Below are 14,987 nucleotides of genomic sequence, written 5' to 3' on the forward strand. Positions count from 1 at the left end.
TAATCCAGAAACTTGTTAAACTTGGAGAAATCATGTTCATTGTGCCACTATACTGTTTTTTAAGGGTAGATCTATTTCTTGTACTGTTATACATTTAAAAGTGTTCAAACTCAAATGCATGACTGACATCTAGCGAATACCCTGAGGAAGAACCTGTGATAAGTTGAAAGCATTGTACGAGTAAATTTAAATTAAACCAGCTCAGCGTATTCAAAGAAACCTTCAGACAACTTCCCCAAGCAGTAACTCAGTGTGCATGACCAAATTTTCAAGTTGGGAGGGAAGAAATTATGACGTCCAAATTTCCAGGGAGACACACTTGGCACAACGTTTTTCAAGGTGACACTTCATGCAGCCTTCATCATAAATTAGTGCACTGAGTGGGTGAGTGGATCAGTCAGAGAAAAAAGAGAGATGTGTATCACTCTGTATCTTTCTCTATGCTTGTGCTTTAAACATATCTATGCAGATTCAATCCATAGACTACGTTCCTGTCAGCTCCAGGGACGTTTTAAACTGAATGGAATGTACCAGGATGGAGATTTTATACTTGGAGGCCTGTTTCATGTTCACTTTTTCACAGTGTTCCCAGAGCTGAGCTTCAGAATGGAACCACAACAACCATATTGTGAAAAGTGTGTTAGACTGAATATTGTATAAATGTGAAGAACAACATTGAAAATTAGAATAAAAAAGTAACAAATAATTAAGAATGTTATGTTTCAATAACCATTTTAATCTGTAAAAATTATGTTCTGTCAATAATGGTGTTTACACAAAAATTACAATGTTTCTTAATTGATGCATGCACTCTGGTGTAAGTGTAAATATGCTAATAATGAATTGTTTTTAAGTTGAAATATCTTTAAAAAATTACTTTTTTATTGTATTATTATTTTAGATTTAATATGGAAGGTTTACAGCATGCACAAACCATGGCATTTGCAATAAATGAGATCAATAAGAATCCAACCCTGCTGCCAAACATTACTCTTGGATACCATCTTTATGACAACTGTGTGATGCTAAGAATGGCGTTCCGGGCTGCCATGTCACTGGCCAGTGGAACAGAGGACTCATATTCTAACCTCAATTGTACTGGCCCTCCTCCGGTGATTGGGATTGTGGGAGATGCAAGTTCAACTCCTTCCATTGCAATTTCCAGTGTTCTGGGGCTGTTTCGAGTACCTATAGTAAGACAAGAGGATGTGCATTTTACATATTAGTACACACACATTCACCTGCATAATTATATATATATATATATATATATATATATATATATATATATATATATATATATATATATATTACAGTCAAGCCTGAAGTTTTTCATACGAAGTAAAATAAAGTTACATTTATTTAACCAGCAAGTTTTTGTTTGTTTGTTTTTGACTGGAAATTACACTTACAAAATAATAAGATGATGTACAAGAGGCATCATTGTGGAAAAAAATAAATCTCAGCCTTTATTTACATTTGTATAAAAACTGTCAGAATTTGCCCTGGGTATGATTAACTGCGCTCGACTGTATGTATATTAGGCCATAAACCTTCTCTGAAAAAGTTTAGTTGTTTACTTATTTTTATTTCTTTTGCCTTGTCTTTCTCCATCTTCTCTACTAAGGTTAGTCACTATGCCACCTGCTCCTGTTTGAGTGACCGGAAAAAGTACCCTTCTTTCTTCAGAACGATTCCTAGTGATGCCTTTCAGGTGCGGGCTATGGTTCAGATTTTAAAGCATTTTAAATGGACTTGGGTTGGTCTCCTCTACAGTGGTGATGATTATGGTGTCTATGCTGCACAAATGTTCCACAAGGAAATGCAGTTGTCTGGACACTGTGTTGCTTTTTCAGAAATCCTGCCCAATGATCACAATCCCAAAGATATTCAGCGTATAATCAGGGTGATCCAGGGCTCTACAGCAAGAGTGGTTGTTGTTTTTGCCCTTTCATCCTTTCTGATACCTTTAATGGATGAGGTGGTGCTGCAGAACATGACAGGTTGTCAGTGGATTGCAAGTGAAGCTTGGGCCACCTCTCTTGAATACCACACTCCTCGTTTCTTGCCCTTCTTGGGAGGAACACTTGGCATTGCTATTAGGCGTGGAGAGATTGAAGGGCTTCATGAATTCCTACTACGTATTCGTCCCAGTAATGATACATCACAAAATATAGTGAGGATCTTCTGGGAAAATCTTTTTGGATGCAGGTTTGAAACTGGAGGTCTAAAAACAGGTCGAGAGCAAGAAAAAATGGAGTGTACAGGACAAGAGGATCTAAGTACAACAAACACACCTTACACTGATGTTTCAGGGTTAAGGGCTTCTTATAATGTCTATAAAGCAGTTTATGCTCTGGCACATGGACTTCATGACCTGATGCAGTGTGAGGAGGGAAGAGGACCATTCATTGGGAACAGCTGTGCTGACATAACTAGCCTTAAACCCTGGCAGGTAGATACACAGATACAGTTTGTATTCTGTACAGACATACATAGGTTAACTACATGTGTAAATTCAAAATGTGTGCTCTATAATGTTTAGAATTTAGATAAACATGTAACACCTGTCCTGTCTACAGTTGGTTCACTATCTACAAAATGTGAACTTCACCACAGGCTTTGGGGATCATGTGACATTTGATAAGAATGGAGATGCTCTAGCCATCTATGATGTGTTGAATTGGCAGCCAAGCTCTGATGGGTCAATAACAGTACACAAGATTGGTGTAGTATATGAAGGGGCAACAACAGGGATGATGCTCACACTGGATGCAGATGCAATATATTGGAACTTTGAAACCAAAAAAGTAACTAACCTTGTCTGTTCGTAACCCTTTTCAAAGATCAGAATTTTAGTGAAATCTATTAAGACAAATGAGAATACAGGCCAGTCTTGTCATGATGTAAAATACATGAGTGATAACAGATGGTGTCTCTTTCAGCCCCCACTGTCTGTATGTAGTGAGAGCTGCCCCCCAGGCACCAGACAAGCAACAAGGAAGGGACTTCCTCTCTGCTGTTTTGACTGCCTGCCTTGTGGAGATGGAGAGTTTTCTAATACAAGAGGTAAAAAGTTTATTTTAAACTGTAATATTATTGGAAGAGTTGTTTTTTCCCTCCTTGGCTTATTGTGTCTTTATGACAGATGCTGTGGAGTGCATGATGTGTCCAGATGAGTTTTGGTCCAGTCCGGATAAGGATCAATGTGTCCCAAAAGAAGTAGAGTTTCTGTCCTATGAGGATCCTCTGGGCATCTCTCTGACCACTGCTTCTCTGCTTGGCACCTGCTTCTGTGCTCTTGTGATGATCATATTTGCTCTTCATCATAACACACCCATAGTACGAGCCAACAATTCAGAGCTCAGCTTCCTGCTGCTTTTGTCACTCAAACTGTGTTTTTTATGTGTGCTGCTGTTCATCGGCCGACCACAGTTGTGGACGTGTCAGTTAAGACATGCTGTGTTTGGCATAAGTTTTGTTCTGTGTGTCTCCAGCATTCTGGTCAAGACTATGGTGGTAATAGCTGTGTTCAAGTCCTCTCGGCCAGAAGGCAAAGGAGCAATGAAATGGTTTGGAGCATCTCAACAAAGATGCACAGTTCTGGTCCTTACGGCCCTCCAGGTTGTTATATGTGCAGTCTGGTTATCAACAGCCTCTCCAACACCCCATAAAAACAATCATTACTTCCGCTCTATAATAGTATATGAATGTGCCATTGGTTCAGTGGCTGGTTTTTCTCTGCTGTTGGGATACATTGGACTGTTGGCAGCAATAAGTTTCCTGTTAGCCTTCTTGGCAAGAAATCTCCCAGATAATTTCAATGAAGCAAAGTTCATCACTTTTAGCATGTTAATCTTCTGTGCTGTGTGGATTGCATTTGTTCCAGCCTATGTGAGTTCGCCAGGAAAATATGCAGTGGCTGTTGAGATATTTGCCATATTAGCTTCTAGTTTTGCATTATTATTGGCCATATTTGCCCCAAAGTGCTACATCATCCTGTTACATCCAGAGAGAAACACAAAAAATGCAATAATGGGAAGAGAAACACAAAACAAATAGTTAATTAGTTATTGTGATGTTAAAAATACCTTTTCTCTGGCTCTTTAAATAATGCAATTCATCCATTTCATTTGGTAGTATTTTATGTATTAACCTTCTTTAGTTTAGTTTAAAATATTCTGGTAATTAATTTATTTATACACCTATTCATATTGAAATGGAATTATTTGTCTGCATCATGGTTTTACAACCTGTTTTCATCGTTATTGCTTGATTAGATTAGTGTAACAAATGTTGTCCTTCTTCTAAATGTGTTGATATAAAAATAAAATGTCATGTTTTACAAGACCACAATATTTCATATACTGAAAATGGTGACAGAACAAAATGTTCCTTCTGCCACATCCGGCATTTTTTTGTTTTGGTTTTCCAATTATAAACTCAATCACAAAAATTCATTATAACTACTTTAAGTAAAATTATTTATTAGCCCCCCTTTGAATGCATTTATATATATATATATATATATATATATATATATATATATATATATATATATATATGTATGTATATATATATTTTTTTTTCTTCTTTTTATATCAATATCTACACATTTTCAAATTTATAGTCTAGAATGATCCTAGCATGTTTTGCCTATATATATATTATTAAAAAATTGGTAGAGACAATTCCCCTTAATCAGTGGGAAATTTATAACTATAGGGATTGTTTATGTCAGTAATTGTTAGATTGAAAAAGGCATGGATATTGAGAATATGTTTGGAATATTATCATTTTCATAAGGTTTATTCTTCCTGAAAAATAGTTTTGACCATCTTGTGAGGTCTTTCTTGATACGCAATATTGATGTTTTAATGAGGGTTGCCAACTCTCACGCATTCGGTGTGAGAGTCACGCAATTGGCCGTATTCTCACGCTCTCACGCCACACATCCATTTTCTCACGCAGAAAAAAATTTATCCCCATGAATATATTTTCCCTTTATAATAAAGACGTTGTTAAAGACTCTATAGTTTTCTAAAGATGTTATTCTGTCTATGTGCAACCGATCCAACGCTGGTGAAAGCAATGTAATCAAAAACAAACTGACACATTTGAGCAGAAATCATACCTGCCCGCCTCTCGCACCGCACCTGCTTGACGCTGATGCACTGCTCGCGTTGCTGCTCCTGGTATGAAACCCGGGTGTGTGAACATGCATGCCGGTGTTACAGTAGGCGCTGCTCACGCACCGCTCGTGCGTTGTACAACAGGTGTTGAGAAATTTACCTCTGAAATAGCGGGGTGAGTGGGGCAGCTTGTTAAGCGCACAGCATCATGTTTTGATGCGATGGATTATGAACCCGGTTCGAATCTATCGTCTTATAAAAATGTTCTTCTTTTTTTCCCATATCAGATTTTGCACACTCTTCATCATGAGGAAGACAAGTAGGAATCATTAATAATTGTGTGTATTATGGAAGACTCAGATTCATATCTGGATTGGAGAGGTGTTATATCCAAATCATATGTATTATAAGTTTGTAGAAGTTATACATTAAAAATACCCTTAAATATACATTTTTAGTGTATAACTTCTGCGGGCAATACATTATAGAATGATTTTATTAAAAAAATATTTATTAATCTTATTTTTTAATTCACTATAGGGGTGTGGCCATGTAGATGGCCTACAAGACATTGTGCCCAGGGGCCTCTGAATTCTCAATCCACGCCATGTTTCATAGACTTTTATTGGGATTATCAGTCTACATGAAAACAAAAAGCCATAATTGATCAAAACGTAATATGATTATTATCTTGATGGATAAAGCAAAAACAATAAGTGGGATGCATTTTAAAATGCACTAGGTTTACAAATAAATGTAAAAGCAAATCTGTAATCTTCTGTAAGGGAAGGGTTCACTCTTATTAGTGTCATAATGATGTTATTAAAAAATTATTAATTTAAGTTAATAGATGCACATTTCAGACGGGCTGCATTTTAAGGCAGGGGTAACAGCCTTTAATGTACAGGTGTCGGCACGCAGTGAGTTTTGGAAATCGACAAAATTAAAGTTTAACTAATATGATGATGATCTTATTTTGACTAGCATATCTCCTGATAGATTTTTTTGTATGAAGCAGAAAGGAGGGAGGAAGTCAGGGAGTTTAGACTTAATAAACCTAATTCTTGGTCATAACATAAGTCTGGTCTGAGACAACACAATAGATAATTTTATAAAACACATGTTTTGTGTTCAATACAATCTGTACAATTTCATTCTAATGAAATTAATATTGATTTATTAGTTTTCCTTTAGCTTACTGTCTATTTCAGAGGTCACCACAGTGGAATGAACTGCCAACTGTTCCGGCATATGTTTTACGCAGTGGATGCTTTTACAGCCGCAACCTAGTACTGGGAAACACCTATACACACTCATTCACACATACACACTGATGCACTACAACCAATTTAGTTAATCAATTCCCTAGTTCACTCAAACCAGTGACCTTCTTGCTGTGAGATGACAGTGCTGACCACTGAGCCACCATGTGTCATGAAATTAATGTTTATTAATATTTTTCTTAAATGATCTTAGCCTATCACTTTGGCTGTATTTTTACATTGTTTTCCAGTTACAATTAAAATTTTTTTTTTCCATTTATTTATTTATTTATAATAGAATAATTGTATAATTGCAATGATACTCTAAATTGTAATGAATATTTTAAAAACTATTTATTAAAATAATTTATCATTTTATATATTTATAAATAAACAGGGCGTGGCTTTGTTGTGGGGGCGTGGCTTATGGATATGCTCATGGCTTAAATTCTCACTCCAAGCTAAAGCCAAAAGTTGGCAGCCCTGAGTTTTAATATTGGTATCATAAAGATAGAAAATCTAGGGTGTAATACGGATACCCAAGTATGTGTTACCCCTAGGGGACCATTTGAATGGCTGAATAAAATTTCAGCGTTCATCACTACTAAGATTTCAGATATAAGATTACGATTAAGGTGGCATATTATATTAAACAAACTTTAAGTATTGCAGAGTGGCAGCCTTTTATAAACCTAGTCTGATCTAGGTCTGTGATGTCAGGGATTACTTGCCTGAGACATTTAGAATCCTTAAGTCTACATTTATCAAACCGATTGGTCTGTTGGAGCTGCATTTCTCTTAATCCTTTTATTTTTGTGTATTACAATAATATCAGCCATATTTATATAATTAGAGAGGTTGGATGAATGAAAAGAGGTATTGATAGCTTTCAAGAGGTAAAGGCTATTATCATTCATAATTAAAAAAAGAATGCACTGGATATCCATCAGGCCCTGGTGATTTTCCTGATTGTAATGAGTTTTATTTATTATTATTGTTTTAATTTATAAGAGTGTGATGGGAGCTTCAATGAGTTCTTTTTTTTTATATTTATTTTAGGAATGCAAAGATCTTTGAAGGATATTTTCTGATTTACTTTGTGTATTTCTGATTTATTTGTGTATATCTGATTTATATACGTTTTTATAACATTGTCTAAATGTCTCACTTATTTTTTCATTTTCTGTTATTCTACATTCTAAGGGATCCGTAATTGCGGAAATTTATCTTTTTATGAAAATCTCCTTAACCAATCTAGCTAGAAACTAATTGAGTTCATTGCCAATTTCAAAGAATCTTTGCCTTGCAAAAAATATATCTTTATCTTCTTTCCTAGCAACACATTTCTAAACATAACTAATTTCTAATAACTGATTTATTTTATCTTTGCCATGATGACAGCACAAAATACTTGACTAGATATTTTTCAATATAGTAGTATTTAGCTTAAAGTGACAATTAAAGGCTTAACTAGGTCATATAGACAACTTAGGGTAATTAGGCAAATCATTAACAATGGTTTGTTCTGTAGACATATATATATATATATATATATATATATATATATATATATATATATATATATATATATATATATATATATATATATAAACATACAGTTGAAGTCAGAATTATTAGCCCCCATGAATTATTTGACCGCTTGTGTATTTTTTCCCTAATTTCTGTTTAACGGAGAGAAGATTCTCTTAGCACATTTCTAAACGTAATAGTTTTAATAACTTATTTCTAATAACTGATTTATTTTATCTTTGCCATGATGACAGTAAATAATATTTTACAAGATATTTTTCAAGACACTTCTAAACAGCTTTAAGTGACATTTTCAGGTTTAACTAGGTTAATTTGGTAAACTAGGCAGGTTAGGGCAATTAGGCAAGTTATTGTATAACAATGGTTTGTTCTGTAGACTATCGAGAAAAAATATAGCTTAAAGGGGCTTATAATTTTGTACCTAAAATGGTGTCTAAAAATTTTAAACTGCTTTGATTGTTGCCGAAATAAAACAAATAAGCCTTTCTCCAGAAGAAAAAATATTATCAGACATACAGTGAAAATTTCCTTGCTCTGTTAAACATCATTTGGAAAATATTTAAAGAGAAGAAAAAATTTTTAAGGGGGCTAATAATGCTGACTTCAACTGTATATATATATATATATATATATATATATATATATATATATATATATATACACACACACACACACACACACACACACACACACACACACAGTCAGAATTATTAGCTCCCCTGTTAGTTTGTTTTTCCCCCCAAATTTTTGGTTTAGTGGTGTGGATTTTTTCAACAAATTTCTAAACACAATAGTTTTATTAACTCATTTCTAACAACCGATTTATATTATATTTGCCATGATGACAGTAAATATTATTTTATCACTTATTTTTAAGACGCTTCTATACAGCTTAATGAGAAATTTACAGCCCTAACTATGTCAATTATGCTAACTAGGCAGGTTAGGGTAATTAGGCAAGTTATTTTATAACGATGGTTTGTCCTGTAGACTATCGAAAAAAAACATATAACTTAAAGGGGCTAATAATTTTGACCTTAAAATGGTTTTAAAAATAAAAACTGCTTTTATTCTAGCCCCCTCAAAAAAAAAAAGATTTTCTCTGGAAAAAAAAAAATATTTTCAAACATGCTGTAAAAAATTCCTTGCTCTGTTAAAAATCATTTGGGAAATATTTAAAAATTAAAAGAATTCAAAGGGGGGCTAATAATACTGACTTCAACTGTATATTGCTAAAGGGTCTAATAATGTTGAACTTAAAATATTTAAAACGGCTTCTATTTTAGCCGATATGAAAAAAATAAGACTCTCCAAAAGAAAAATTACAGGAAATGTGAAAAATTCCTTCCTCTGTTAAGCATCATTTGAGAAATGTTTGAAAAAATAAAAATTACTTATTCAACTGTGTGTGTGTATATATATATATATAAATAAATAAAATTAAAGCGAGGCAGAGGGAAAACACAAACACATACAAACAAGTCCCCAGAGGGTGCTTATTTACAAGTGAAATAGTGATTAAAGTGGTGCTCTTCTTGGGGTGCATGCTCAAGTGCTCCGGGGAGATTGCAGGTTGGTGAGAGTTCTGGTGTTGGATCGGTCACGAGCTGGATTCGGCTGTGGGAGAGACAAAGAGACACAAGCGTTAGCGCAGGGTCAACTTTCTCCTGTGTGGGACTGGCTTTTATCTCTCCCTGGCTGATGAGGTCCAGCTGTGAGCGATCCGGTGCTGATGAGTTTCCAGCTGGGGTGAATTTGTGACCAGGGCAACGTGGCATCAGTAGACTCGTGTGTGTGTGTGTGTGTGTGTGTGTGTGTGTGTGTGTGTGTGTGTGTGTGTGTGTGTGTGTGTGTGTGTGTGTGTGTGTGTGTGTGTGTGTGTGTGTGTGTGTGTGTGTGTGTGTGTGTATATATACACACACGCACGCACACACACACACACACACACACACACACACACACACACACACACACACACACACACACACACACTCACACTGTTTTACTTGAGTAAAAATGTCCAATTTTTTTGGACTTCAGTGAAAATTGAAAAAGACAGAAAGTGAAAATTATGTTTTGTTAGTGTTGTTAATGCAGTTCATGGGATACTTTAGGGATACTTTTTTTAAAATTATTAATTTGTTATAGTTCAAAATTTGGTTTCAGCAGGAATCAGAAATCGGAATCAGCCGAGAAAATTGCAATTGGTGCATGTTGAATTTCAATCCTTTTTGCATTCTCAGCACTGAGACATAGCATCCAGCTGTGCTGCGGAAATGGCTGCAGTGAATCCACTTAGGAAAAAAGAAAGACCACCAAAATAACACCGCTATATTTACCTATTTACCCAATTTACCAATGGCACATGCATTTGGACAATGGGGGAAACTGGAGCTCCTGGAGGACACCCACTCCAATACAGGGAGAACATGCAAACACCTCACAGTAATGCTAACTGATCCATCCGACAGTTGGGTTATAGTTTAACATTATATTAAAACAATTCAGTGGCATCCAGGGATTCAGAAATGTTGCAAGCCCTGATATGTGTGTATTTGTCTGTGTGTGTGTGTGTGTGTGTGTGTGTGTGTGTGTGTGTGTGTGTGTGTGTGTGTGTGTAAATATTATTATGTATTATACATTATAATTAATAACTCCTTTAATTTAGGGAGGGATTAGAGAATGACGTTTTGATTTGCAGGTACACCCATTTGACATTTTCTTTTTTAAGGGAACACCCTATACAGTAAAACCTGAAGTTAGTGGGTAACTTGATCGGAAGGGAACAGAAAAATGTGGTTTACTCTGTATATTTACATTTGCCTGTCTTTGAATTGTATCTCTGCAACTTTAATCCTCAAACCAAGTATGTGTTTGCTACAAAGGAGTTTTAAGTTGAATGGAATGTACCAGGATGGAGATTTTATACTCGGAGGCCTATTTGAGGTTCACTTCTTTACAGTGTTTCCAGATCTGACTTTCACAACAAATCCAAAATCACCATACTGTGAAATGTGAGACTCACTGTATAAGTATAGAAGAGATACAATAATATATGTATGTATGTATATATATATATATATATATATATATATATATATATATATATATATATATATATATATATATATAATGTTTTGGCAAAGTTTCAGTGCTTGTATTTGTCTGTTTTCACTTAATGTATGTAATATCATAAATATCAAAAAATGTCCACATTTAATCTTGTTTTTTCTCTAAGATTTAATATGGAAGGCTTCCAGCATGCACAGACCATGGCTTTTGCAATAGAAGAGATAAATAAGAATCCAAAACTGCTGCCAAACATCACTCTTGGATATCATCTTTATGACAATTGTGTGATGCTAGGAATGGCATTCCGGGCTGCCATTTCACTTACTAGTGGGACAGAGGAGTCCTTCTTGAACCTAAATTGCAGTGGTCCATCACCAGTGATTGGGATTGTTGGAGATCCAAGTTCAACTCCTTCCATTGCAATTTCCAGTGTTCTGGGGCTGTTTCGAGTGCCTATAGTAAGATAATTTTTTTTTTCTCTGTGTTTATAATCTACTTGGTGTTCTTAATAGCCATTCTTCCAAATATTTTCATCTGCGTGTGGAAAAAAAAAAGCTTTTTTCTCTTTTCATTTGATCTAATTAGGTTAGTCACTACGCCACCTGCTCCTGTTTGAGTAACAGGAAAAAGTACCCCTCTTTCTTTAGAACAATCCCCAGTGATGCATTTCAGGTACGGGCTATAGTCCAAGTCTTAAAACATTTTAAATGGACCTGGGTTGGTCTCCTCTACAGTGATGATGACTATGGCGTCTATGCTGCTCAGTCTTTTCAGCAAGAAATGCGGCAATTTGGACTTTGTGCTGCATTTTCTGAATTCTTGCCTCATGATAATAATCCCAGAACCATACAGCATATAATGGGGGTTATTCAGGGCTCTACAGCAAAAGCGGTGGTTGTTTTTGCCCCATCATCCTTTCTCATACCTTTGATGAATGAGGTGGTTTTGCAGAATATGACAGGCAGGCAGTGGATTGCAAGTGAAGCTTGGGCCACCTCTCTTGAATCCCATATTCCAAGTTTCCAGCCCTTTTTGAGGGGCACAATAGGAATTGCTATCAGGCGTGGAGAGATTCAAAGACTTCATGACTTTCTACTACGTATTCGCCCTAGTAATGATCCAAAAAATTATATGTTGAGAATCTTCTGGGAGAATATGTTTGGGTGCAGTTTTGGTAAAGGAGATACTGAAGGAGAGCAAGTCATAAAGGTATGTACAGGACAGGAGGATCTGAGCACCACAAATACACCATACACTGACGTCTCAGGACTAAGAGCAGCTTATAATGTATATAAGGCAGTTTATGCACTGGCACATGCCCTTCATGACTTGATGGAGTGTGAGGAGGGGAAAGGACCATTCAGTAAAAACAGCTGTGCTGACAAAACAAACCTAAAACCCTGGCAGGTAAGAGACACATGTATAATCCAGATTCTCTCCAGGCATGTAAATGAGCTGAAGTGAAAACACAAGATATGCTTTATTATCATTGCAGTTTCAGATAAACTTGTAACGCCTGTCCTGTTTACAAACTGTACAGGTGGTTCACTACCTACAGAATGTAAACTTCACTACGGGCTTTGGGGATTATGTGTCATTTGATAAGAATGGAGATGCTTTGGCTATTTATGATGTACTAAACTGGCAGCCAAGCTCCGATGAATCAATAAGGATCTACACGGTTGGTGTTGTAAAAGAAGGAACAGAAACTGGAATGGTACTCACACTGGATGAAGATGCAATATTCTGGAATTTTGAGACGAGAAAAGTAATTAACGATTCATGTTAATGTCATCAATTTTGCAGATATAATGTTTGTCAAATCTTTTTTAGACAAATGATTTGAAAATGATGGCCAGGTAAATGTAACAAAGATCACAACCACATGACTGAGAAGATAATGTCTCTGTCAGCCCCCACGGTCTGTGTGCAGTGAAAGCTGCCCTCCAGGCACCAGACGAGCCACTCGCAAGGGTCTTCCTGTCTGCTGTTTTGACTGCCTGCCATGTGGAGATGGAGAGATTTCTAACACAACAAGTGAGGAGACTGCTCCTGGCAAAATCTTTTATGACTAATGTAATCTTACATTTTTATATTTTTTTCTTTAACTTGCAGATGCTGTTGAGTGCTTTCTATGTCCAGATGAGTTTTGGTCCAATCAATATAATAATCACTGTGTACCAAAAGAAGTAGAGTTTCTCTCCTATGAAGATCCTCTGGGGATCTCCCTGACCACTGCTTCTCTGCTTGGCACCTGCTTCTGTGCTCTTGTGATATTTGTTTTTGCTCTTCATCGTAATACTCCTATAGTACGTGCAAATAATTCAGAGCTCAGCTTCCTACTGCTGCTGTCACTCAAACTGTGTTTCCTTTGTGTCCTGCTGTTTATTGGTCGACCACAGCTGTGGACATGTCAGTTAAGACATGTTGTGTTTGGTATAAGCTTTGTCCTGTGCATGTCCAGTATTCTGGTCAAGACTATGGTGGTAATAGCTGTGTTCAAGTCCTCTCGGCCAGAAGGCAAAGGAGCAATAAAATGGTTTGGAGCAGTTCAACAGAGAAGCACAGTTGTTGTCCTCACAGTCCTCCAGGTTCTTATATGTGCAGTCTGGTTATCAACTGCCTCTCCAACACCCTATAAAAACAACCAATATATCCGTTCTAAAATAGTATATGAATGTGCTATAGGTTCAGTTGTTGGGTTTTCAATGTTACTCAGCTATATTGGCTTTTTGGCAGCAGCCAGCTTTTTGTTAGCCTTCCTGGCTAGAAATCTTCCAGATAATTTTAATGAAGCAAAGTTCATCACATTTAGCATGTTGATTTTTAGTGCCGTGTGGATTGCATTTGTTCCAGCGTATGTGAGTTCACCAGGTAAATACACAGTGGCTGTAGAAATTTTCGCCATTCTAGCTTCGACTTTTGGTTTACTGATTGCCATATTTGCCCCAAAGTGCTACATCATTCTTTTACATCCAGAGAGAAACACCAAAAATGTCATAATGGGAAGAGAAACACAAAATAAATAGGTCCACAAGACTGATGTAACACTGAACTCTTAATTAACCTGTCTCTTATTTTAAATGCCCATGTTTGAGAGTAGGCTTTCAATGATGATGATGAAATTCAAGTGATATTTTTGGAACACATTTGAACATATATCTTTTTCTGTTCTTGTTTTAAAGAAAAGACTTTTAAAGTTGTAGCTGCAGTTTATTAAATTACATAAAACAAGGTATAGCTGTTTGTTTATTGTAATAAAGATCACTGCAATAGAACTTGATTTCAAGGTCTATTATATTAACGCCCTGTTGAAGCACATTATTATATGTAGGAGGGCTTGGAAATAACTCATGAAAGAATAAAGTTACGTTAAAACCAAGCACACCATTGTTTTCTTGTGAAAATCCCAAACAGTTTTAGTAAGGTGTAACCATATAAATGGGCCACCTTGTGTGTATATTTATCCTAAACATAAATTAAATCAAACAAGCCATAGATTTAAACAATGTTTTGCAATGTTGAGACTACATCAACAACGGCCGCATTCATGTGACATTCATGCCCAAACTATGACTCCTAAAGTTCCACTTTGACCTCACACAACACAGAGTGATATTTCTTTTTTTTTATTCAAAACATTGTTCAAGATGTGAAATACTTTAAAACAGAATAAACAGTACATTCATTGTTTCTTTTTTCTACTTCATGAAAAAATTTAATAAATACAAATATATACTTTAATATACTAACTGTGTAGTATGTATACATATTATATATATATATATATATATATATATATATATATATATATATATATATATATATATATATATATTAGGGCTTGCATTGACTAGTCGAGCAATCGATTACTTCAACCACTAGTCGATGCTCTCGGAAGCAATCGACTACTCGAGCATGCATTTACCATTAATGACATCAAAACGACGAACGTATCCAACAAACATCA

At 35.7% G+C, this 14,987-nt stretch overlaps 2 protein-coding genes across 3 annotated transcripts; both read left to right on the plus strand.

Annotated features, from left to right (window-relative positions):
• Nucleotides 1-244: 244 nt before the first annotated feature.
• olfcq17 (olfactory receptor C family, q17) lies at nucleotides 245-4,354 on the plus strand. 2 transcript variants are annotated; one of them, XM_073929776.1, is made up of 7 exons: nucleotides 245-339; nucleotides 470-635; nucleotides 902-1,193; nucleotides 1,628-2,455; nucleotides 2,583-2,810; nucleotides 2,946-3,069; nucleotides 3,149-4,346. In XM_073929776.1, the coding sequence occupies exons 1-7, from the start codon at nucleotides 291-293 to the stop codon at nucleotides 4,060-4,062; spliced, it is 2,601 nt and encodes an 866-aa protein (XP_073785877.1). In that variant the 5' UTR covers nucleotides 245-290; the 3' UTR covers nucleotides 4,063-4,346. The 2 variants fall into 2 exon arrangements, with proteins under 2 accessions (XP_073785877.1, XP_683668.8); XM_678576.9 differs by lacking the exon at nucleotides 245-339 and having other exon boundaries at nucleotides 361-635; nucleotides 3,149-4,354.
• A 6,486-nt stretch (nucleotides 4,355-10,840) lies between these two features.
• Nucleotides 10,841-14,767, plus strand: olfcq18 (olfactory receptor C family, q18). Its single transcript, XM_001332178.9, has 6 exons — nucleotides 10,841-10,959; nucleotides 11,184-11,475; nucleotides 11,603-12,424; nucleotides 12,558-12,785; nucleotides 12,931-13,054; nucleotides 13,133-14,767. The coding sequence occupies exons 1-6, from the start codon at nucleotides 10,850-10,852 to the stop codon at nucleotides 14,044-14,046; spliced, it is 2,490 nt and encodes an 829-aa protein (XP_001332214.7). The 5' UTR covers nucleotides 10,841-10,849; the 3' UTR covers nucleotides 14,047-14,767.
• Nucleotides 14,768-14,987: the final 220 nt, after the last annotated feature.

The sequence above is a fragment of the Danio rerio genome, chromosome 18 (assembly GCF_049306965.1).
Source record: "Danio rerio strain Tuebingen ecotype United States chromosome 18, GRCz12tu, whole genome shotgun sequence".
Classification (NCBI taxonomy): Eukaryota; Metazoa; Chordata; class Actinopteri; order Cypriniformes; family Danionidae; genus Danio; species Danio rerio.